This window comes from Bombyx mandarina, chromosome 17 (assembly GCF_030267445.1).
Source record: "Bombyx mandarina strain Sakado chromosome 17, ASM3026744v2".
In the NCBI taxonomy this organism is placed as follows: domain Eukaryota; kingdom Metazoa; phylum Arthropoda; class Insecta; order Lepidoptera; family Bombycidae; genus Bombyx; species Bombyx mandarina.
In genome coordinates, this window is record NC_143223.1 from 12601022 (window position 1) to 12626504 (window position 25483).

The 25483-nt window shown below is 38.0% G+C and overlaps 1 protein-coding gene and 1 long non-coding RNA gene across 3 annotated transcripts in view; both read left to right on the forward strand.

Annotated features, from left to right (window-relative positions):
* Positions 1–25483, forward strand: part of wake (ankyrin repeat and fibronectin type III domain containing protein wide awake) — a 284830-nt gene that overhangs the window by 125968 nt on the left and 133379 nt on the right. For both annotated transcript variants that reach the window (XM_089734489.1, XM_089734493.1), the window contains exon 4: positions 24893–25097. In XM_089734489.1, the coding sequence (XP_089590615.1) occupies positions 24893–25097 (205 nt within the window). The remainder of the gene's footprint in view (positions 1–24892; positions 25098–25483) is intronic.
* On the forward strand, positions 19165–22198 carry LOC149501159 (uncharacterized). The gene is made up of 2 exons (XR_016324531.1): positions 19165–21188; positions 21280–22198. It is a non-coding gene; the product is annotated as an uncharacterized LOC149501159 (long non-coding RNA).

Consider the following 25483-nt stretch of genomic DNA (forward strand, 5'->3'; position numbering starts at 1 on the left):
ACTGTCATTATTTTTATTCGAGTCAAGATTAGTAGCATTTCGGCTTAGTACATTTATGTACAATATAACAACACTGGATAATAGAATCGCTGTCACAAAATAAGCTTTTTTTAGATAGTTAGTGTGTATTTCATGAAAAATTGGTACCCGCCTGGTGAAAAATTGGTACCCGCCTGCGGGATTCGAATACCGGTGCATCGCTACATACGAATGCACCGGACGTCTTATCCTTTAGGCCACGACGACTTCTTGATTTGTTATTAGTGCTGCTAGCTTAGAGAATTTATACGGCTAAAACGGTGAAGTATATACTGGTACAATTTTTTTTAAAAAGGACATGTCATAGCGCTCGAGAAACACCGTGGGGATAGCGCTCGGGAAACACCGTGGTCATAGCGCTCGGGAAACACCGTGGGGATAGCGTTCGGCAAACACCGTGGGGATAGCTCTCGGGAAACACCGTGGGGATAGCGCTCGGGAAACACCGTGGTCATAGCGCTCGGGAAACACCGTGGGGATAGCGTTCGGCAAACACCCTGGGGATAGCTCTCGGGAAACACCGTGGGGATAACGCTCGGGAAACACCGTGGTCATAGCGCTCAGGAAACACCGTGGAAGCGTTTCCATTACACTGGCCATGGTGGACTCAGTTGCTTTCTTTATTAGGTCAGTCTAACGGGTTGGTGATCAGCCGCGTGATTTCTTTTAAGTGTTGTGTTGTAAGTGTCTAGAGAGATTGGTTGGTGGAAGATTGGTCTAGAGAAACCATATCAGCGTAACGTTAACTAATAGGTGAGCTCACGGGGCTCAAACCTGACGATGTTGCTAACACGAACCCTAGCGAACGCCGTGCTTCGCAGAATCTACCAACACGATCGGAAACGCGACCCACTGAGAATATCTGGCTAGAAACTCAGTGGGCTTTCGCACTATCTTTATGCCTCATCTCACTTGTCAATAGACATGGATATGTAACTATGAACGCAATCTATGTATTGTAGTTGCCTACAGACACAATTGGAATAAAATTCTCGTTCCTGTAATAAAAAAGGTCGTTGCAATGAAATATGTAAATTAGTAGAGATCTAACCGTGTAATTAGCATTCTACGTTCGAAAACTCTTTCATGTAAATAGAAGAATCGCGAAGATCCTTCATTAAAGAAGCAATGAAAAACGTAATTACGTTTCTTTGAAGAAAAAAAAAACACGGTTTGTTTTACAGTAGTACGTAGTCGTATGATGTTCAGCTTAGTGGTAGCTTGAGGACTTAGTGCAGATGATTTTCGTGAGGGTCCAGTAGCGGCTTAAGTTAATAGTTACAGTTCAGTACTGTTTTCCAACGCTAGATAGATTACAGTGGGGCTTAGATGAGTAGAACGGTAAGCACTAGTCACTGTCTAATATCGTAGTGATCGTTTTAAATCTGCCCACGACGGCTGACTGGATGCGTCTAAGCAGCACAGTCCAGTGACCCTACTCACTAGAGATTGTGACTGTCGTTAGTGACTGAATCAATGTAAATCAGGCATTATATACAGTTCCGGGATAGACATCAGAACCTATTTAAGACCACTTTTACAGTTTGATCTCACTTTTTTAATTGTAATGATATTATTTCTGATATTGTTTTAATACTAAACAGTTTTTTGTTGTTACGTACTTCGGAAATAATGTAATGACATTAAAAACATAACCGTAAAAAATTGTTTGAATTTTGCCTACAAATTTCCGAAAACCGAAAAAAATACTAGACAAGAACTCACATAATTTATTCAATTATCACTGATACTATTATACATTTATGAGAGTAAATATATATATACATAGTACATCTATATGTATGTATGTATGTACACAATATAACGCTATGTATTGTATTTCGTCACGACATTCAAATACTAAACAAAATAAAAATGTAATAATCGTCGAGTTTGTGATTGCCTTAATATTGATCCCGGGGAGGCGAGATTTCGGCATCCGAATTCGTTGCTGAGCTACGTTTAACTCCTGTTCATGTTTAATGGACTTTAAAACTGCTCAAATGCTTGGAATGAATAAAAAACAAGCCACGATAACTCTTGGGTAATCTCGTTTTGAATCTTGAGCCGCGTTTAAGGATTTTTTTTTTGATGAGGGAGAATATTTTATTGTAAACATTTGGGCATTGATGACAGGATTATTGAAATGCTGTGGCATAGGCTTTAATTAAAACATTTTTTTGTTGCAACGGAGATTTTATAAATCTCTATTTTAATGCTATGATTACTTTTATTTTTCTAAATTAAAATAAAACCGTGAAGGATTATATGTCTATCAATTAAAGTGATTGATAATTTTGATTGATTTAAAAGTCAAATGGCTCTAATATTAAGTTCGAGGGTTCAATGACATCAGAACCTGAATCCTGCCCGCAGAGTGGTCCCTAGTTGGAACATTAGAGATACAATGATTTTGATCCTTCAAAATAGAAAATTTAACGGCTGCTACGTATCTGAACAACTGATCTGCAAATGTTTTAAGCAAGTTGGTGTTGTATTACGCAATTGACACGTGTAGTGGATTCGTTTTCAGACTGCAGTAATAGTGAGTGACTGTATACCGCGGAATGACGGTTCTAATTCAGTTTTTGGATTAGTAAATTTCGAACCAGAGATCCGCGTGTACTATAATAGTTCGTGTCTCGTAAGCGTGTGTTTTACGTACCTAGAAAAAAATCTAAGCTTAGCCGTTGGTTCTAGAACGTTCAACTATTTTAAAACATTTTATGTTTGCCCATTCTTATTTTAGAGAGAGAGAGAGAGAGACAGAGAGAGAGAGGATACACTTTATAGCACACCAAAATACAATTTACATTCAAAAACAGTCAAAAAGAAAATAGATTTGTACAATAGGTGGTCTTATCGCTAAAAGCGATCTCTTCCAGACAATCGTTTAATTTAGAGAAATTCTGGAAAATATAAAAATATTGTAGGTATGTTACGGTGTACTATTGACAATACATTATTATAGAAAATATTTATACATACAAAAAAAAAACTTTTATGCGAACATCAAATATTATTTGATCATCTTCTAAGCAGTTTGTCACTTTAATTGTATTGATTATACATTCCTTAGGAAGGTTCAAAATAATCTAAACAAGAATATTAAGTTATATCTCAAACGTACTCTCTCAACATTTGCAATATCCGTAGTTCTGAATAGTCCAGTTTCCGTGTCCTCGATCGGACTGGGAATCGCAAAGTTTCAGTAGCGTTCGGATATTACAGGCACGTTATCTGTTTTAATTAAATTTTGGTGACTTGCAAGACCTTTTCCTGGTGCAATCGAAACGTTTCCAATGTCCTATCATATATTTATGTAAACTAGTGGTCCCGCAGTAGTCGAAATTCGACTATAATTAATTGGAATTGTAAGTTAGTAGATTATTATGATTGTATTTTATACTTCTATAATCACAAATTTCGCCAAGGCTACACTATAAAAAAATATTAATTAAGACAAACAATATTTAATCTATTCTCAATTTGACCACAGACGTCAAGAACAAAAGTTTGACAATAAATAGTATGCATGCGTGTGTGCGTCAAATACATGGTATGTTGTTAGGTGTAATGTTTTCTTTATTGATTTAATGTATCTTTTATGTATTATTTTAAAAAAATATTAGCATTGTGCACTTCTTCTCTATATTCTCTATAAGTGTGGAGAATTTCATACTCCTCCGTCCGCGCAATTTTCGTAAAAAGGGATACAAAGTTTTTGCTTCACGTATTAATATATAGATTACTGTTTCGTATAAAATAATCTATATATTAATACGTGAAGCAAAAACTTTGTATCCCTTTTTACGAAAATTGCGCGGACGGAGCAGTATGAAATTTTCCACACTTATAGAGAATACAGAGAATAAATGGAGAAAGCTAAAAAAAATTTTTAAATCATGCATTAAAAATACATTAAATCAATAAAGAAAACATTACACACACTATCATCTATTTGACACACACGCATATATGTATACATATACTCTTTGTTTATTGTTAAACTTTTGTTATTGCTTAAAGTCTGTAGTTAAATTGAGAATAGGTTTAATATTCTTAATCTTTATTATTACGAGTATTTGTCTATAGTGCAGTCTTGGCGAAATCTGCGACTATAGAAATATAATAGTGTTTGACTATAGGTCCATAATAAAGTCCAAACTTATAATTTTAATTAATTATAGTCGAATTTCGACTACTGCGGGAACACTAGTAATCATAATACGACAAAAAACCTGTTTATGAAAACAGGCACGAAAATAATTGCTGGATGACGCAAAAGTTTATATTATTAGTTACTTAAATATTTTATCATAAACTGCCCCTTTAAATTCAATGTTTTTCTATCTATTTTCTAATCTATTTTGGTTTCTTCATTTTCTTATTAGCATACAAATTTGAGCTATAAACAAAATTTATTTCTAAGTCTCTCATTAAGCTTATTTCAAACAATTATAGGACTTCATTGCTTAAACGATTTTATAAAATTAGTATAAGAATGCGTAGAGAGAACAATAATGTCATTGCGTTTTTTACTCAATAATTTTTTGTTCTGATTGAAATCCATGATATATTTATTATTTTTGCGTAAAATTTATTTATTAGATTTTAGAATTAATATAAAATTAAAAAAAAATACATACTTCGAAACTTGTCGACGAAGAATATTAATGGAAATGTCCAGAAAACTTTACCCAATTCAATAAAAGTTAGGCTAAAACCAACAGTTCTGTTCAACACCCGAAACTTGAATCGATAAAAAATATTAAAATTGCATTTCTTTCGTTTTTGTTTTGTAAACCTTTTTCACCGCTATTGGTTTTATTGCATGCTGTAATTGTTTGTGCTCGCAAAGGATATCTAAGTTTCTTTGATCTATTTTAGTGCAAAGTCGTGACGATTTCTGATTGAATCACAAGACAACAAAACTTCCAAATAAGTTAATGCTGTGATATCATGTCGCAAGATGGGCTGGGCTGTCTTGCATACATTATGTTCTCTGTGAACTCCAATAATAACTAAACATCAGTGGATCAAGATCTAGTTGAATAATGAAGGCGAACAAAATGGAAATAATGTAAAAACTGAGACCTTAGAACTCATATCTGAAGGTGGGAGGCGGCATTTACCTTGTAGATGTCTATGGGCTCTGGTAACCACTCAACACTAGGTGGGCCGTGAGCTTGTCCACCCATCTAAGCAATAAAAAATTATAAGCTATCGTTCCTATAAAATATATCTCATAAATGAGACTACAAAATATTATGTAAATCGTAAAAGTAATAATACCTACTTTATTCTCCAAAAAACCTCACGTAACATACATACATATGTACATATTTATCTTTATATTCTCGTATATTTGTATAGACAGAACTTTGATGTATAGACATTATTCTAATCTGGCACGTGCTTAAAAAAATTATCTTACGTTACAGAATGAATTTCCTTGGCTCATCTCGGCTCGGTAGAACGCTTACATAATATTATGAATTATTAATGGACGCGTGAAAACACAAAATTCCTTGAAATGACTTAAATTATAGCGCTCGTGTTTTTTTTTCTTTCTAGATTCCTTCGTCGTTGAAAAAAGAAGGTTATTTTCGGCATCTGAATGAGATTCTCCGGGCTTTAACTTAAATGCCAATGACACAGTAATTTTTTTTATTTTATTGCTTAGATGGTTGAACGAGCTCACAGTCCACCTGGTGTTAAGTGGTTACTGGAGCCCATAGACATCTACAACGTAAATGCGCCACCCACCTTGAGATATAAGTTGTAAGGTCTCAGTATAGTTAGAACGGCTGCCCCACCCTTCAAACCGAAACGCATTACTGCTTCACGGCAGAAATAGGCAGGGCGGTGGTACCTACCCGCGCGGACTCACAACAGGTCCTACCACCAGTAACAAAAAAAAAAATCTTTCGTTGTTTTTGTTAATGTTTCGTAATACAGGACACACTCGTCTTAACTTTTCAGATTGAATTAATTTCTATAATATTCTTTCGTGATAACTAGTGATTTTGTTAAACATGTTGATTGAAATATATAGGTAAAGGAGATAAAGGAGATGTCAAAGCATTCTATTTAAACATCATATAGACTGGCTAATCTATAAGATGCTTTATTTTTCGTCTTAATAACAAGCCTTATGTTCTTGGCGTTAAACCCGAAAGAAAATATGGAAGACTAACTCAAACACGTTACGAATATCGAGTAATAATCGCTAATCTCGATAGAAAGACATGTAAGATACTGGTGAATCAAAAATGATTTGATTATGATAATTTTACGAACCAACATTTTGCATATTTATAGTTTTTGAACAACATATCTCTAACCATCTGTGTACTGAGCGAGAACCGAGAAAATTGGTTGGTGACATTCTCCGAATATATCGCTATAAACTGGTATGACTTTATTTTTTTGTTAAACTTCTTTTGTTCACGATTGAACAATCTATATATTAATACGTGAAGCAAAAACTTTGTATCCCTTTTTACGAAAATTGCGCGGACGGAGGAGTATGAAATTCTCCACACTTATAGAGAATATAGAGAAGAAGTGCACAATGCTAATATTTTTTTAAAATAATACATAAAAGATACATTAAATCAATAAAGAAAACATTACACCTAACAACATACCATGTATTTGACGCACACACGCATGCATACTATTTATTGTCAAACTTTTGTTCTTGACGTCTGTTGTCAAATTGAGAATAGATTAAATATTGTTTGTCTTTGTTAATATTTTTTATAGTGTAGTTATGGCGAAATTTGTGATTACAGAAGTTTAAAATACAATCATAATAGTGTACAAACTTACAATTCCAATTAATTATAGTCGAATTTCGACTACTGCGAGACCTCTAGTAATATCAATTGTAATAACACATACTTTCAAATTTCATACTAATATTAATGATAAAAACTATTGCTGTTCGCTAAATGTAAATTAATGCAAATCTTATAGCTAGTAAGTGGCAAGTTCCACTTTGTAGGACAAAGTTTGGAACTATAAGTTGGCAGTTCGTCGTTCATGATGAGTAATCTAATTCTAGCTCTCAATCAAAATTCACATGGAAATCATATATTTTGAACCACGTTTTTCACTAAATAATTTTGCCTTAGATTTTTTTTAAATGTTACACCACACCGTGTCTCGTGCTCCACACTTGGACAAATATAATGTAGGCATGTACTGGATATTTTTGTATGTTTGCTGACGATAAATAACTTCACTGTGTAGGCTACGTTACGTACTAAGTCTACGACAGGAGGTTTTAGTCAGTTCGACTCTGACATGCAACTCTGATTAGCAACGGAAAATCACTCTCAAATTACCTTATTCCTTTGGTTGTTTTGGCAGCGGGCAGAGCACGACAGGAAATACAGATGATCGCTGGGGCCGAAATAGTTCTCGAGCGATCAGCGCGCACCAAAACACTAGTATTAGAATTTACTACATACAAAATAGTAGGTAGTGTGCACATATGTAATACAATAATAAAAAGGGTGGTAAACGTATTACAGTGAATACACGCTTCAAGATATCTATTGAGTTAAACAGGCGTTCCGGCAAAATCTCGAGAGGATAGAAATTCTAAGGTTTCTTCTATTCGAATTTTATTTTGGTATCGGAATGATTTGGTTAGTTGTGGCAGTGGCTTCTTTTAAACATTGGGGTTTTCCAAAAGTGTGGAACAATGAATCACGCTTGGTCAAAGACTGGGGCTTTGCAGGTAAAAGTTGAGTTCTAAATGTATGCCTTTCATTTATTCACTTGCTGGCTCATTCACTCTTAGATAAGAGAAAATCAAAACAGCGTTCAAGCAAACAAGTAGGGATAGTTAAACAAAGATAGAATAGAAGCAAGATAAAATGAAAATGTAGTTTCACTGAATGCTTCTAATAATGTCATTCATTCAGTATTCTCGTCGGGAAAATAAACCCTCGTTCACAGACTGAAGGCACCGCAGCCTCAATACGAGGTGATTTTGTATTTATAGCACTACATTTAACACTCATAAACGTGCTATGCAATTGAAATTAGTAGTTGAAATTGAACATTAATAAAACAATTTTTGTTGTAATCGAATTTGCTGGTTTTCGCTCACCCCATTCAATGCCTAATTATCCGTTGTTAAATAGGATGGTAAACAAAGCCAGAAATTGACATTTTTAAATATTAGTTTGATTTATGGACTCCAAATAAGAATTAAGAAAGAATGTTCTAAATTTTGGGATCGTCCTATCTAATCATACTTCATACATTAATATACTTCTAAATATATTCCCCAATTGATGATTTCTGGTTTTGTTCAATGATTAATGACCTTGACTCTTGTTCTATGGGGTTCCAGATCGATTACCGGCCGATATCAGAATTTTCCAATAAAGATTTTTACATTCAGGTCAAGATGCACGTGGTCTAGTTCGTATGCATTCTGGAACACAATACGATGAAAGAAAATCCATAGGATTTCTTCTATATCCTTCCCTCACTACTGAGGATCACGACTACATGTGACGTTCTTCAACTATGATCGATCATGGGTGGCATGGACTGCATGGTACAGACTACCACTAAGTGGGTCTCTTGCGAGATCTGACCATCTGGCTGGTGTTCTGCCCACGGCGCGCTTTCCATCTATGCGACCCGTAATTATGAGTTTCTCTAATTCATGTCTGGGAGACCGCATCATGTGTCCGAAGAATATAAGGCTATTGACTGTCAAAAGTTTTAAGTATAGCCTCTATATTTTCTTTGTTCGGTTTATACGAGACGTGTTCGAAAAATCAATATACCCAATAAAAGTGTAAAAGTGTTCTGACAGATTGTTATGAATTGTACTGAACAACGTTACGGGCGAGGGTTACAGTAAGCGACAGGTGCTTTGTAGGCTTTTTCCTGAAACTGGTTTCGTTTACCGAAAGTAATAACGGGTAACGAAAAGTCGATTACATGTGGGAAAAGGTTGTGTACACCCTTTGAGTGACATCGATGTGAATTTTCATGAGTTTTGATTCATGTTTTATTGATTTTTAGGTAGGTCTATTAAGAGAAAAAAAGACACGTGCTTGTTATTTTTTTCCTACCTATGCTGATAGCCTTGAGAGGCTATATCAGCGTTACCCTAGCGTGTAGGTGAGCTCTCGGAGGTCAAAGCAGGAGGTGTGGCTAACACTGGCCCTAGCAAGGGCAATGCTTCGCAGAATCTACCATCGAATCGGCCACGCGAGCCACTGAGGAGATCCGATGAGAAACTCAGTAGACTGTGTCTGTGGGTTAGTTTACTTGCCGAACCTTTCGTCGACGGCGAGAACAGTGACCGGGTGCTTATATACCGGTACAGTATGTAGTGCAATTTTTGCTTGTTTTAGTGCGGTGTGTCTGCTTTACTGTTGACTTTGTATTATAGTATCGATATCTCTAAAACGATTCCAATATATAATATCAATTAAAATGTTTGCATGTCTGTGTAAAGTGATTACAGGAGCTCATAGATCTTATATTCGTAATGATGCTACCTACACATATGAGGTTGAACGTTTCCTCTGCTAAGCTCGATTACCCTATTCGCCCCTATGATGTCTGACGATGGTGTTAATAATTGTGGCTTCTCTGAAATATTAGTATATCTCTATCTATCTATAAACAATCTCACAATCACTCATTTCAGTATTTTCACCTCAGCAGATAGTATTTTGGCTTCGTTGCCTTGTTTAGTTGTGCCACTTTATATCCCTTAAAAATCGTAATATATTATTCAAAATAAATACAGGCATTTCTAGAGCCCGAAAAATACCAGGAGAAAGGAATTTTTCCGAGAGATAAATCTTGGTTGAACGGAAAGCCTGAGTAGGGAACCGGTCGACGTTTAACTCGACAATAATGTATGTCGGTACAGAGAAACGTTCGGAATAATGTATAATGGAAAATACGGTAATAATATATATTTTCAGAAAATATATTATAGTTCGAAAAACTTACCTTAATAGACTTTACTGAAGTACACATATTTATATTACGTTACTACAAAAGAAGAATATTATTTGATACTAGCGACCCGCCCTCGCTTCGCTTCGTAATCATTAAATTTTATTATTGATAGCTGAGTCCCGCGATGTTACCGTGATGTGACCGGGTGACGCCGCGGGGCGAAGCTAGTCTAAATAAAGTAGCCTAAGTTACTCCTTATATCATCAGCTACCTATCAGTGAAAGTCTCGTCATAATCGGTTCAGCCGTTCCAGAGATTAGCCGGAACAAACAGACAGACAAAAAAGGTAAAAAATGTTATTTTGGTGTATGTACCGTATATATTATATATTCAAATGCATGTAGTAAAAAGTGGTTATTTCAATATTACAAACAGACACTTCAATTTTATTTATATGTATAGATTAAATTTTAAAATTACTAAAAATAAAAATAGATAATGTAAAAAATCGACCCCAAATCGCAGGGTAGGGTGCCCAAGAGCAGAGCATGAAGACTCTCCTGGAGTCGCTCGACGAAGATCCGTGGGGGCGCCCATACAAGATGGTTCGTAGGAAACTGCAACCGTGGGCGCTCCCGGTGACCGAGCGGCTCCAGCCTCGGCAGCTGCGGGAAATTGTTGCGGCACTCTTCCCGCCGGCAGCGGGGGGGGACTTTGAGCCCCCCCAGATGGACGCCACGTGGGGCACGCCTCCGCGTCGCCCCAGCGTTCCCGCTGCCGAGGAGCCCCCTCCCCCTATCACGGGGGCGGAGATCCATGCGGCCGTGTCCAAAATGAGGGCGAAGGACGCGGCCCCCGGCCCTGACGGCGTTCACGGCCGGGTCTGGAACTTGGCCTTCGAGGCCCTAGGGGACCGGCTCGGGGGGCTTTTTGAAGCGTGCCTCGAGTCGGGACGGTTCCCGTCGAAATGGAAGACGGGCAGACTGGTCCTGTTGAGGAAGGACGGGCGCCCCGCGGACTCACCCGCGGGCTATCGCCCCATCGTGTTGCTGGACGAGGCGGGCAAAATGTTGGAAAGGATCGTGGCTGCCCGCATCGTCCGGCACCTGACCGGGATGGGTCCCGATCTTTCGGCGGAGCAGTACGGCTTCAGAGAGGGCCGCTCAACGATCGACGCGATTTTGCGCGTGCGTGCCCTCTCTGATGAGGCCGTAACCCGGGGCGGGGTGGCAATGGCGGTGTCCTTGGACATAAGGAACGCATTCAACACCCTGCCCTGGTCGGTGATTGCGGGGGCGCTGGAGTATCATGGCGTCCCCGCGTACCTCCGCCGGCTGATCGGCTCCTATCTCGAGGACAGGTCGATCGTATGCGTCGGACACGGTGGGGCGGTCTACCGCTTCCCCGTCGAGCGCGGTGTTCCGCAGGGGTCTGTCCTGGGCCCCCTGCTGTGGAACATCGGTTACGACTGGGTCCTGCGGGGCGCTCTATGGGGTTCCCTCCCCGGGCTAAGTGTCGTCTGCTATGCTGACGACACGCTGGTCGTAGCTCCGGGGAAGGACTACCGGGAGTCTGCCCGTCTGGCTTGCGCAGGTGTGGCAAACGTCGTCGCAAGGATCCGACGGTTGGGGCTCGAGGTGGCGCTCGAAAAAACCCAGGCCCTCTTATTTCACGGGCCGGGACGGGTGCCGCCTGCGGATGCCCACCTCGTGATCGGAGGCGTTCGCATCGGGGTCGGGGTGACCGGTCTCAGGTACCTCGGCCTCGAACTGGATGGTCGTTGGAGCTTCCGCGCTCACTTTAAGAAATTGGGCCCTCGGCTGATCGCGACAGCCGGCTCTTTGAGCCGGCTTCTTCCTAACGTTGGGGGTCCCGATGAGGCGGCGCGCCGCCTATACATGGGGGTGGTGCGGTCGATGGCACTATACGGTGCTCCGGTATGGTGCCAGGCCCTGACCCGCAAGAACGTCGCCGCGCTGCGACGTCCGCAGCGCGTGATCGCGGTCAGGGCCATCCGAGGATACCGCACCGTCTCCTTCGAGGCGGCGTGCTTGCTCGCCGGGGCGCCACCCTGGGACCTGGAGGCGGAGGCGCTCGCTGTCGATTACAGGTGGCGTAGCGACCTCCGATCTAGGGGGGAAGGGCGCCCCGGCGAAGGTGTAGTTCGAGCGCGGAGGCTCCAATCTCGGCGGTCCGTGCTGGAGGCGTGGTCTCGCCGCTTGGCGGACCCGTCGGCCGGCATCCGTACCGTCGAGGCGGTCCGCCCGGTTCTCGCGGACTGGGTGGGCCGCGACCGCGGATGCCTCACCTTCCGGCTGACGCAGATGTTGACCGGCCATGGGTGTTTTGGCCGGTACCTCTTCAAGATAGCCGGAAGGGAACCGACGGTGCAGTGCCACCACTGCGCGGACCGCGACGAGGAAGACACAGCGGAACATACATTGGCGCGTTGCTCTGGATTCGATGAGCAACGCGCCGCCCTCGTCGCGGTCATAGGAGAGGACCTCTCGCTGCCGCGCGTCGTGGCTACGATGCTCGGCAGCGACGCGTCCTGGAAGGCGATGCTCGACTTCTGCGAGTCCACCATCTCGCAGAAGGAGGCGGCGGAGCGAGAGAGGGAGAGCTCTTCCCTTTCCGCACCGATCCGTCGCCGTCGAGCCGGGGGCCGGAGGTGGGAATACGCCCGTACGTCCCGGCCCCTGTAGGTGGCGGCCTCCCCCCGGTGAAGGTCAAGGGGCGACCTGAGGGGGTGAGGCCGCGCGGCGCGCTACCAGCACTCTAGCGCGCTGCCGTGGAGTGAATAGAGCGACCGGTCGACGGTGTATCGCGTCCCGACCCGGCAGGCTGGTTCTGGTCCAGCGGGGTATTCCGGGACACCAGCGGCACCGTCTGGGCGGCCCGACGGGCTGCCGTACCGAGACGGCCGACGTTTCAGGGCCTTCGATTCGCCTCGAAGGCTCCGTCGGCTGGGCGTCCTTGGGGTGAGCCGCGCCGTCTGGTTGTAGTGTTGACCGCGGTAGCCCCCCTACCTCATCCGGGTTCTGACCTCGGAGGGGATCGGACGTCGGGTGTAAGAGTGCAGGGGAGTCGTTTAGTGGGTGGGTCCTAAAATCCTTGGGCCCGCGGTCTGCTCACAACACCATGCAGATCGTTGAGTCTCACATACCCCGCGCGCCCCTTTTGCGCGGGGACCTCGTAGGAGGTTCGGCCCTCTAACCGAAAAAAAAAAAAAAAAAAAAAAAAAAAAAAAGGGTGCCCAAGAGGCTGGCGGCATTTCCCCGTATTTATTTGAATGAATATTTGCATTTAAAATGTCTTTTAATGGTCTGTGTTGTCTTAAGCGCGCTAAAGGAGAGTTTTCGGACTAACATAACCGCAAGTAGCAAGATAAAATATATAAAGTATGTTTTATATCTAGTATTAGGTGACCCGTGCAACTTAAGTGTGTGTCACATAAAAGAGAAAAAGAGTGGGGCCAAAGAGTAGGCACCTGTAATACAATACTACAAAAGCTGAAACTTTGCTTTAATCCACAAACAACGTCTTGAGAACCATTGTATAAAATTGAAAATTACTCGAACCAAAGCGAGCAGAAACATCGTTTGTATGTTTGTAATTTATATATTAACTAGCCATACTCGCCCGCTTCGATGGGCGTTTAAAATTAACATTATTATTTATTATCATTATTATTAGGGAGTCCAACACTCATATAAATATTAGCCTATCCATTAAGTAAATGTATTTTCTATAGGGATACCAAGTTTCAAGTCAATCGGATGCATGGTTCAGTAGTTATAACGGAACATCCGTAAAACTGCTGTAGATTTATATATTAGTATAGTTTAGTTGTAACAATTCAATAAAATGGTGATTTTTTATCTTTCGAATAAGATGGTTGGATGACTATAAGAAAACAAGAAGAGCCTGAGTTGAATTAGAAGAAATTTTTGCTGTTAAAATGAGGATACTTGGATAACTAATAACGGGCCATTTAGAAGTTCGGTACGAGTTTTCGAGAAACTTCGTAAATCCGCACAATCCTAATGGATTATTGATCTTCTAATACCATTGATATAAAATTCCACATTAAAGTTCATTGTACCGAAAATTCATTTTGAAATAAACTTGTGTATGAAAATTTAACGTGTTAACGTAAACGATACAAACGTACACAGGATTTGATTTATTTGATATTTATAAAAAAATATTAGTGCAGATATTAGTTAATATAGTAGTTAGTATTAGAAAGCATTATGGCCGTATTTAGTTAACACATTTAACATAATATAGCATATTAAAATTATAACAACACGTACCAATACGTTTAAAAATATACAGAACTAATTTTAGACAGTCCTGCCTAGTTTCTTTATACGAGGGCTGCACTAAAAGTATCGGGAATGGAATATTTCCACTGTTCCTGTCATATTAAAATCTTTTTAATTGAAAACTACTTGGTTTTAAAAATCGAATACCATTTATTTATTTAAAAAAAGATTCTCGGTCTTGTCACGAGGTTTTGTCAAACTTGTTTAGTCGTTGAGAAAATGGAATTGACTCGAGAAAATTCAAGAGCGATGATTTATTATGACTTTCGAAGTGGTTTAACACAAAAACAGTGTGTTGACTGGATGATTTCTGCATTTGGTGATGAAACCCCATCCAAAACCACAATTTATCGCTGGTTTCCTGAGTTTCAACGTGGACGTGTCAAGCTCAGTGATCATCCCCGTCAAGGTCGTCCAAAAACTGCAGTCACCCAAGAAAACGTTGATGCTGTGCGTAAGCTGATTGAGGAAGATCGACATGTGACATACCGCGAAATTCAGGCAACTTTAGACATTGGCATGAGTCAAATACAAATAATCTTGCATGAACAATTAGGTGTAAAAAAGTTGTTTTCCCGGTGGATACCGCATTCGCTCTGTGAAGAGCAAAAAGCGGCTCGCGTTACTTGGTGCGTCAGAACTCTCGAAAGATTCCACGCAGGATCCTCAAATGCTGTATACAACATTGTATCAGGTGACGAATCCTGGATATACGCGTACGAACCCGAAACAAAAAACCAGTCACGAGTTTGGGTGTTCGAAAATGAGTTAAAGCCAACAAAAATTTTTCGTTCACGGAGTGCTGCAAAAAAAATTGTGGCCACGTTTGTCTCCAAAACCGGCCATGTTACGACCATTCCTCTTGAGGGACAAAGAACGGTTAATGCAGAATGGTATGCTAGCATTTGTTTGCCACAGGTCGTTTCTGAACTCCGTAAAGAGAACTGCAACCGCCGCTTCATCCTCCATCACGACAATGCGAGTTCTCACACCGCGCACAGAACAAAAGAGTTTTTAGAGCAAGGAAACATAGAATTATTAGACCATCCGCCGTACAGCCCCGATCTAAGCCCTAATGATTTCTATACTTTCCCTATAATAAAGAATAAATTGCGTGGACAGAGATTTTCATCACCTGAAGAAGCTGTGGACGCCTACAAAACGGCCATTTTGGAGACCCCAACTTCCGAATGTAATGGTTGCTTCAATGATTGGTTCCATCGTATGGAAAAATGTGTCAAATTTCGCGGAGAATACTTCGAAAAGCAACAAATACATTTTTAAATAGTAATGTTGTGTCACTTCGTTAATTCCCGAAATTTTCAGTGCCGCCTAGGTATCACTTTAAGGTTTGTTGCTAGGACCATAGTGTTGTGTTTTATAGTTTCGCTCGTTTTTGAAGTGAAACTTCTTTAGGCGCATTAAGAGAAAAATTAAGAAAAACTATACTACGCAGGGCAAAAGAAGTTTCACTTCTTTCACGGGCACCAAGTTGCACGCGCAAACTTTTTTTTTGTATTTTGCATTCTTTCAGTCATAGTATAGAGTACTAACAATTTGGTGTTTTGCGTACGCTTTATATCGGGATGCCGAGAACGGAATAAGGCAATACATATTTATTGGTGAAAGTTTTATTGTGAGCAAATACGGAAAGATGTGCCTATTCTGTCTGTAAGTAGTTACGTGTTTCGTCTTAAGACAGTTGTACAAACTAATTAAAACTTCGAACTCATGTTTCAAGGCGGGAGGCGACATTTTCGGGTGCTTTTGTCTTCATCACATCGTTCGCTTATTATTAACACGTTTATTGCGTTAGACGGCTTAAAAATACTGTTTTCTCTCTGGTACGGCAATCAAAGACGCGTTCATTCACTTAGTGCCGTAGTCAACTATGTCCACAAATCTATTCTTCTTCATCGTTCCCTCGCTGCTGAAGATCGCGACTATACGTGACTTTCCTCCATTCATAGTGATCGGTCATGGGTGACATGGACCCCATGGTATAGACTAGCACCAACCGTTTTCTTAACCAGATCTGACCATCTGCCTGGTGTTCTGCCCACGACGCGCTTGCCTTCTTTGCGAACCAAAATTATGAGTTTCTCTAATTCACGTTTGGGAGACCGCATGATGTGTCCGAAGAAGCTCATAACATTTAATTTATTTATGGGTATATTAAAAAACGGTCCTTTGTGAGGCCTATCAGGTTCCATATGTATTGTAAAGAGGTTTGATCTTGCCTCGAAAATCCTAGCTGAAAATCGCTCAATAGTGGTCCTACAGTCAACGTGTTAAGGGGAATTATCATATAATGGAAAGTATGGTTCTTAAAGAACCGGCACAGAGCGAGCCAGAATTTTCTGGTGGCAACGTACATGGTACGCCCGCCGCGAAGCAGTCGTGTTTAAAAGGTTCGCATACCCGATATACAGTAAAAATGAGCTCTTGTCTCATGATTCAAATTCAAATTCAAATTCAAAATCATTTATTTCAACTTAGATGTCAGTATAACAAACTTGTTGAATGTCAAAATATAAATAACAATGTTAACTCTACCACCGGTTCCAAAAAAAGCCACAGTCCTGAGGAGAACCGGGGAAACAAACTCAGCGGGCTCTTTTTTTTTGGTTTTTTCTCAAATATTTTCTTAAAAATATTTGCAATAAACGAAATACAAGTCAAAAAAAACAATAAAAATAATAATAATAATAATGAAAAATGAGAAGGCCAGGAGCGAGCGCCTCAAGATTGGTGGCGTCATTTACGTGTCCAGTCTAAGGACACCTCTTTGCACAAGTTAGGTCGTAGGCACGTTCACACATTAAAACAAAACGTATTGGATAAATAATACACTGGTTATTCGGTGTAATACGACCGCGGAACGTCTGTTGTTCAACGACTGTTTTTACTGTTGTTTCCGCGGAAACAGTCTGTTGAACGACTGTTTTTTACTGTTCAACTGTAACCTTAAATAAACGCGCAGTGTGCGTTATTGCTTGCTAAGATTTTCGGTCGTATTACATGGAACGCTGTTATATACGTCGTCGTGGCCTAAATGATAAGACGTCCGGTGCATTCGTGTTGAGCGATACACCGGTGTTCGAATCTCAGGCGGGTACCAATTTTTCTAATGAAATACGTACTCAGCAAATGTTCACGATTGACTTCCACTGTGAAGGAACAACATCGTGTAATAAAAATCAAACTTATTACTTATTACTGGTGGTAGGACCTCTTGAGAGTCCGCGCGGGTAGGTACCATCACCCTGCCTATTTCTGCCGTGAAGCAGTAATGCGTTTCGTTTTGAAGGTTGGGGCAGCCGTTGTAACTATACTTGAGACCTTAGAACTTATATCTCAAGGTGAATGGCGCATTTACGTTGTAGATGTCTATGGGCTCCAGTAACCACTTAACATCAGGTGGGCTTTGAGCTCATCAATCCATCTAAGCAATTAAAAAAAAAAAAAAAACATAGAAACGAGTAATGTTTTTAAAAAATGAAACGTTATTTTATCCTTATCCAAACTTGACCTTACAATAAATCCCAGTAGTCGTCGTCTACTTCACACAAATGCTCTCATACATTTTTATTTCTCATAAGGGAGGCATACATAGTTATCTATGCCTTTACAAAGCCAATACTAGACGCGATCCCGAGAGGTACGTAATGCGCAACGCGATGATGTATGTGTGTATACTGTACCTAAATCTAGTACAGAGACATCTGAGACAATAAATTCCGAGGAAACAATACTTGTGATCTTTTTGATTTTCCATAAAACTGATTCGGATCAGGAATATGAATACAGATAAACATTCAGCTATTTCCCTAGAGTTGTGGCCGGATTACGGCTCTGTGAGTATGTCCACAATTATTAATCAATAATCATAGATTTGAGATTAAAATTGTTCCGATATAATATCGAAGGCGATTAAGATGGGTATTTCTTTTATTTTTATTTTTGTTTTTTTTATAACAACTAAGAGGCAAACGGGTAAACTTTAACTATTTTGTTGGTATTCTCCTGTGTTTATATCCAAAACGCATAAGTTTGCAGCTTGATGTTTGGGCCGAAGAATGTGGAATGATTGGACCGTTTATTAGGTATTTTGTTGGATTAGCTAAATCGTGATTAATATCTTGTCTTGTTGCTCTGTTCTGTTTCTGACGGCTCATCGATCGATGCATTCCAAACGTTTTGTGGGTAGTAATTGATGCCATTGATTCGAGACTCTTGAATGTCAACAACTCTTTTTCAAAAAGTACTGGAATATGTATTCGGCTAAGGATCTAATCGGGACAACAAAAAAATGTTTTTTGTAGGCAGATGAAAATACTAAGAACACATATAGTACAAGCTTGTACACACTGAAAAGTAAGAGGAGAGAACTGAAAGAGTGCAAACAGATTTGTCTGATCCTACAGTACAGGGAACAGCACTGAAATACCGGAGCTTAATTCTTAATTCTATATAAAATTTTTTATTGCTACCACACTTAGATAATACAAACATGGATGGTGTGATCACCCATTATCTATATATTAATACGTGAAGCAAAAACTTTGTATCCCTTTTTATGAAAATTGCGCGGACGGAGGAGTATGAAATTTTCCACACTTATAGAGAATATAGAGAAGAAGTGCACAATGCTAATATTTTTTTTTAATAATGCATAAAAGATACATTAAATCAATAAAGAAAACATTACACACACTACATACCATGCATTTGACGCACACACGCATGAATACTATTTATTGTCAAACTTTTGTTCTTGACGTCTGTTGTCAAATTGAGAATAGATTAAATATTGTCTATCTTTGTTAATATTTTTTATAGTGTAGTCCAGGGGGGTGCAACTCCCATACAAAGGAAAAGAACATTCAACTAGCGTCATCTTTAGGAACCGGCGAGGTCATTTTTGAAACGTTTTGGCCTTAATGAACTAATAAACTCACTAGATGGCAGATACGAGTTCTGACTCAAAAAATGTTAGCGTACTTTGAAGCAGTGCTTCCACTTTTAGGGAATTGTCCCTTTTTTAGGGAAAAATAGCTGATATTTTGGATGATAAAGACAATTTAAAAAATACCAGGATTTAGGATATTTCGGGGTAAAAAGCAAAGCCTATACTAGTAACTGTTGTGAATTTTAAAATAAACGATAATTAAAGTAAAACAATGAACATTTTATTTTATGGAGAGAATGATATTAAGTCGAGTTGACAAGTAAAAGAATAAAACAGAGTTGTGTATAAAAACTATAAAGAAGGTTTGATTCAACAGTAACCCTCTAGTAAAGTAAGTCATAGATTAAGCCACTGCTTTTTTCTTAGGGATTCCCCAGAACCCCAATAAGTATAATCCGCCAAATTTTTATTTACCTATTTTCGTTGATGTCACCAGAACTTACTTGTATTGTAATATACAGGTACTTCATGTACCATTAAAGATTATCATGGTAATTTCATTTACGAAAACCTTGTAATTGTCATTTCACTTTTGCTAGCAGTTCCTTCTTCAAAGACTGAGGTGGAAAGATTATTCAGTGTTCTCAAATGTAAAAACTGACAAAAGAAACAGGCTTTCTAATGAAACCCTGAACGGCTTGCTTCATAGAAAGTTCCCAACTTTGCCAGTAAACAATTGCTCAATTTTAGAACCGAACAGTGTTAGGTTGCGTGCAGCAAAAGAATATAAAAGCAATGCGTCGACTTCCTTGAAAAATCTAATCCTATAGATCTATGATCTTCTGGGGGCGTTTATATTATATATACCTACATTAAATAATAATCTGTGGTTCATTTTCTGTATTTTATTTATGCTTTCTATATAAAGGATTTATGAAAGTTGTTTAGGAAATTTTAGGGATAAATTCAAAAGAAACTAGGGTAAAATGTGGTAAAAAAAACGTAAGTGGAAACACTGCTTTGAAGTTTTCAAAATTCCAGGGCCGTAAAACAATCTCAAAAAAAAAAAAAAAGTTTTCAAAATGTCGTAACGCTTTAATTTTTTAAATCGTTTTTTTTTATCTTGGTGTGAGCTATTTTACGTTGTAGTATTAATTTAGAGCAACTTTTAGCTTTATGAGAATATTAGACGATTAGACATTGAGAAACTCTGTTTTGAATTCTCTTTAGACATAACTTGGCTCCAATACTTTTTTCTTCGCTAGCGTTTCGTAAGCCTGTGTAACTATTTTCATTTCTTATAGAAAGTTTATTATTAAAAATCAGCATGCCTCGAAGATCGAAAATGAAATGCTATTTCGGATGCCTTGATAACGGTGAGTTTACACTATTTTCCCGGTATATTATTTGCTAACAGAATTATTATTCATAATATAATTAAATGAATTAGCACCAACTAATGGTCCTTCCTATTTCTGCTGCCTAGCTATCATATATGTTAAGTTTTGATCAAAACAGTCTGTATTAAGTCTCGTACTATCACACACACACCTCAGATAATAAAATTGTCTCGAGGGGGTGGAAGTATTTATGTTTTGCAACTCAGCGTATTATATGCTTATTGTCAAGTGGGCCCGAACTAGTTTTTTGGAATGATCAATCAGTCATGCTTTCCTGTTTAAATAAAATACAGCACAATTGATCTCACATCCAAAGTTAGATGATGGCATTCACGTTTTGTTTCCTGGTGTTTGATAACCAAGTTACACCAAGTGGTCTGTGACCACGTTCATCCTTCTACCCAATATAAAATAATGTTTTTATTTTTGCAGACAAAGGTTTGTAATGACAAAATTTTATGGAAAAATTATAAGGAGCACTAAAATGTCTGAAACATGAAAAGATTGATGCACTATATTTGAACCAGAACGTGTTATGTAATATATTAATTTGTAAGTATGATTACATTAACACAAAATTTTTCATGGTCGTATTTTTTCAATATTTGTTACATACTTAAGATACATTGTTTCTCCGTTTCAGAAGAGAAACTGATTCAGCAAGGAACGCGAACTCTCAAGGATCTTAATTTTTTTTAAATATGTTTATAATTTATAAATTAATAATTGAAATAGTTCATAAGAACTAGATTGATGCCAATTTTGTTTTAAAATAGGTTGTTTAGTTCTTATAGTTGAGTCGTCTATTATCAAAGGTGGCAATCTGTGCATTTGGACAAAAAAATGTTATTGATATGTCACTACAGATTGATTTGAATATAATCGTCTCCTTCAAAGAATACGGTTCAAAACCTGCATTATATAAAGGTTAATACTTAACCTGTTATTTATCTAAGATGTCGTTCAGAAGAGTTTTGTGACTGCCAATGGAATACAAAGTCAATAATTCGTTTTTCTGATTTACCAATAATTGTCCAAAAGTCACATTGCCGGCTTTGATACTAGTCGACTCAGTTATAGTATTATGTTTGAATAGTTGTAATTAGTAAGTTAGTAATATATGAAAATACTGATATAAATTTTTGTAAATAACCTTTTGTACATTCTACGAGAAGATGATTTTAATTAATGATCAAAAGTCAGCGGTCTTCAAAAGCATTATTTGCAATTATTTAGATTAACTGTGGAATATATTTGCTAAGTTGTCTTTTCTGTATGAGCAGATATAAATGAAAATGCCCAAAGATGATTATGTTTCTTACATTTTCATTATGTGAAATCAATATGCTTGTGACTGAGTATATTAATAATTTATTAAAACTTAAGTGATAGACAGCAACCCCTATGGCACTGCTGAAGTTTATAAGCACTGGTGACTACTTATCATGAGCCGGGTTGCGTGCTCGTCTGCTGTTGAGTGCAATAAAAATTTTCGAAACCCTTTCTATTATTTAGATGTAATATTAATGTACATTTAATTTGGATTAAAAGATAAATTTACATTTTATGTTTGCATGTGTATGTTTATAATTCATTTGCATGTAACGAACATCAGTTTCTTTTGTAACAAAATGCAAACTAATAGTTTGTAATGAATGTAATTAACTTTAAGATGATTTTCTTTCAATCTGCTGTTTGTTTCATCTAGTATTACCAAAGCTAAAGCATCAGAAACGTCAGAATAGAAATAATTTAGATAGGGAATAAAAGTATAACTATTGTAATCATGTCTAAGATTACTATAAGCGTCATTAAGTACAAACTATCAATATTTAAGAGTACTTTAAATCATCTTTACATTTTTTAAACATTTTTTGTTTTTTTTTTGTTTTTCAAATCATGTAACAAAACGTTTGTGCAGAACAAAATGTCACATGTTATGAACATGATTCTGGGTTAATCGTTTCTTAAATTTCTAAATGTTTATAAGAATGCTAAGAATAATTTAGTATTCACTTTAGTGTGTGTATTATCTCTACAATGCTAGTTTAAATGACAATTATTGTATGACGAAGCATAGGTAGTGTTTATAGATGTAATATTTTCATACAAGGTCATGATCTGTCACGATCAACTTTAAGCAAGAACTGCTATCGTTAAGAAACAAATTTATTAAATTTAATTCAAATTGTCTACTATGTTTGTAATGGAAAGCTGACATGTTTATATTTCGCACAAATGACTTAATTGACATTGAATGATTTGATTATCTAGACTTAATTAACTTTTAGATAACTTTCGATTTAATGTTAATAAGTACGCTAGTAGGATTAATCTAGAGGAGTTATTGTTATTCGAAATTTTATACAATTGTACGTTCATACAATCTTTTAACAGAAAATTGTTTGTAATATAGGGAAATTAAATAGCTTACAGAGAATTACAGCTTTTTATTTAAAAAAACTGTTTTCTCTCTGTATGAAAAGATCTTATCGATTAGAATGCTGAACACAATGAAACATTCCTTAATAACTCATAAGTACTACCGGGAATTTCAGCGATTCTAAACGATAAGATTTTTTCATAAAGAGAGTTATTAAAAATATTAAAATTACTAAAAAAGCCACCTGGTGGGGGGTAGGGAGACTAATAATCGACCGTAGCGACGCCTGCTGGACCGGGCTTTAACTAAAGCAAAAATAAAAATGAGAGTTGCGCATCTATCTCTAATATATTAAGTGTATAATCTATGGTGTAGTCTTGGCGAAATTTGTGATTATAGAAGTATAAAATACAATCATAATAGTGTACAAACATACAATTCCAATTGATTATAGTCGAATTTCGACTACCGCGGGACTTCTAGTATTTATTAACATTACGAGCTTTAAAGATCAATTATGTTTAATAATATTGTATTTTCGATTTTACTGTTGAAAATTGTGGTAGCAAAGCGTCGTATAAAGCCAATTATAAAATGGCCGCGGAAGTTTTAACGATTCGTAAATAACATGGACGCCGCGTCGCGTAACTAGAAACATTGAAACCATTTAAAATTTAAATCGAAGTGCACGTTTCCCATCACAATTGAATTCGCAAATGTTTCCGAAACAATTTTGACGGTTCCCCTACGATTTGTTGCTAAATGGGTTTTTGTTCTGTGAAGGAATATTTCATAGGACTAGTGGTTCCCGCAGTAGTCGAAATTCGACTATAATTAAAATTATAAGTTTGAACATTCTTATTGGTTCTATTGTCAAAGACTATTCTTATACTACTTGTATAAGCATAGATTTTGCCAAAACTACACTATAGGCAAATAATGTTAAAAACAAACAATATTAATCTATTCTCAATTTGATCACAGACTTTAAACAATAACAAAAGTTTCACAATTGACTATATAATTTATACGTATGTGTCGTGTCAAATACACGATAATGTGTGTAATGTTTTTATTTATTGATTTAATGTATTTTTAATGCACAATTTTTAAAAAACATTAGCATTGTGCACTTCTTCTCTATAAGTGTGGGAAATTTCATACTCCTCCGTCCGCGCAATTTTCGTAAAAAGGGGTACAAAGTCTTTGCTTCACGTATTAATATAAAGATTGTCAAATAAATGCCGAGGCTATAAAGACCGCCGAGGATAGAAAGACGTATAGAAGTTTAGCGCATCGATTGGTTAACATTTCAAACTAGACACGACCTTCAGCAGTGAAGAGACTAACTCAGAAGACGAAGAAAAAACTGTATAGTCTACATTGAAGCCCTCTTTACCTTTACAAGCTGCACAATTTTCTTGTTTACTGCTAAGATAAGTGGACAAGCTCACGGTCTGTTATTAAGCGGTTACCGAAACCCATAGACATCAACAACAAATGCTGCCATCCACCTTAAGACATGAGTTCTAAGACTCCGTTTTTACGGTACAACGGCTGCCTAACTCTTCAAATTCAAATGAATTACTGCTTCGCGACAGAAATAGGCAGGGTACCCCCGAATCGAACTTGAAGCCTTATCAATGAGTCTAATTGGTTTATCTTAAGCGGAGACATATTAAATGCAAAAAGAAACTACTTAATGCCCTAAATTAAGAAACCCGTCCTAGTTTTTTATTTGAAATCGAGGGTATAATTCAATTAAGGAATTCGTTAAAGCTCACGGTTGGAGTCTATTAATAAAATACCAACATTGGTAAACTAAGCGAGGATCAATAGTAGCTAACGCTGATATTTTGTTTGTTTGTTTCAGATCTAAGTCAAAGTCAGCTGCTATGCCGAGGTGTACCGCCTCACAAAGTGACCGGTCTACGTGCTCACGCTCCACGAATCTCCTTCACCAGCAAGGAGGAAAATGACACCCAGGAGCTGCGCAGGAAATCGGCCAGCAGCCGACTTGGGTGCTCACCCAGAAGCAGCATCGCTAGTGAGGACAGAAGTGATGGGCTCGCTCTTAGGTATGTTAAAATTTAACTAATTAACAATTTCATTATATGTGATTTTAAGTAACGAAGCAGTTAGCTTAAATATCTACTAATTTTAAATATAGACAATATCTTTATTATATTTTTTTATCCTCAAAATTAAGACCAAATAATCAGCATAAACAGCAAACCGAATTTTAATTTAAATAATCTTCTTTTTATCCTTTTGATCTTTGTTTGAATATTAAGCCAAACTGATAAAATTATTGTATTGTCATCGGCCTTTAATGTTTGGGCCAAATTTACAAGCTAATCGACGTTAAAATAATGTTCAAATATTCCGTTACATAGAAAGATAAAAGTGATTCAATATTTTTTTGTTAAATAAATACAATTCTCTTTACATACATAATAGGTTG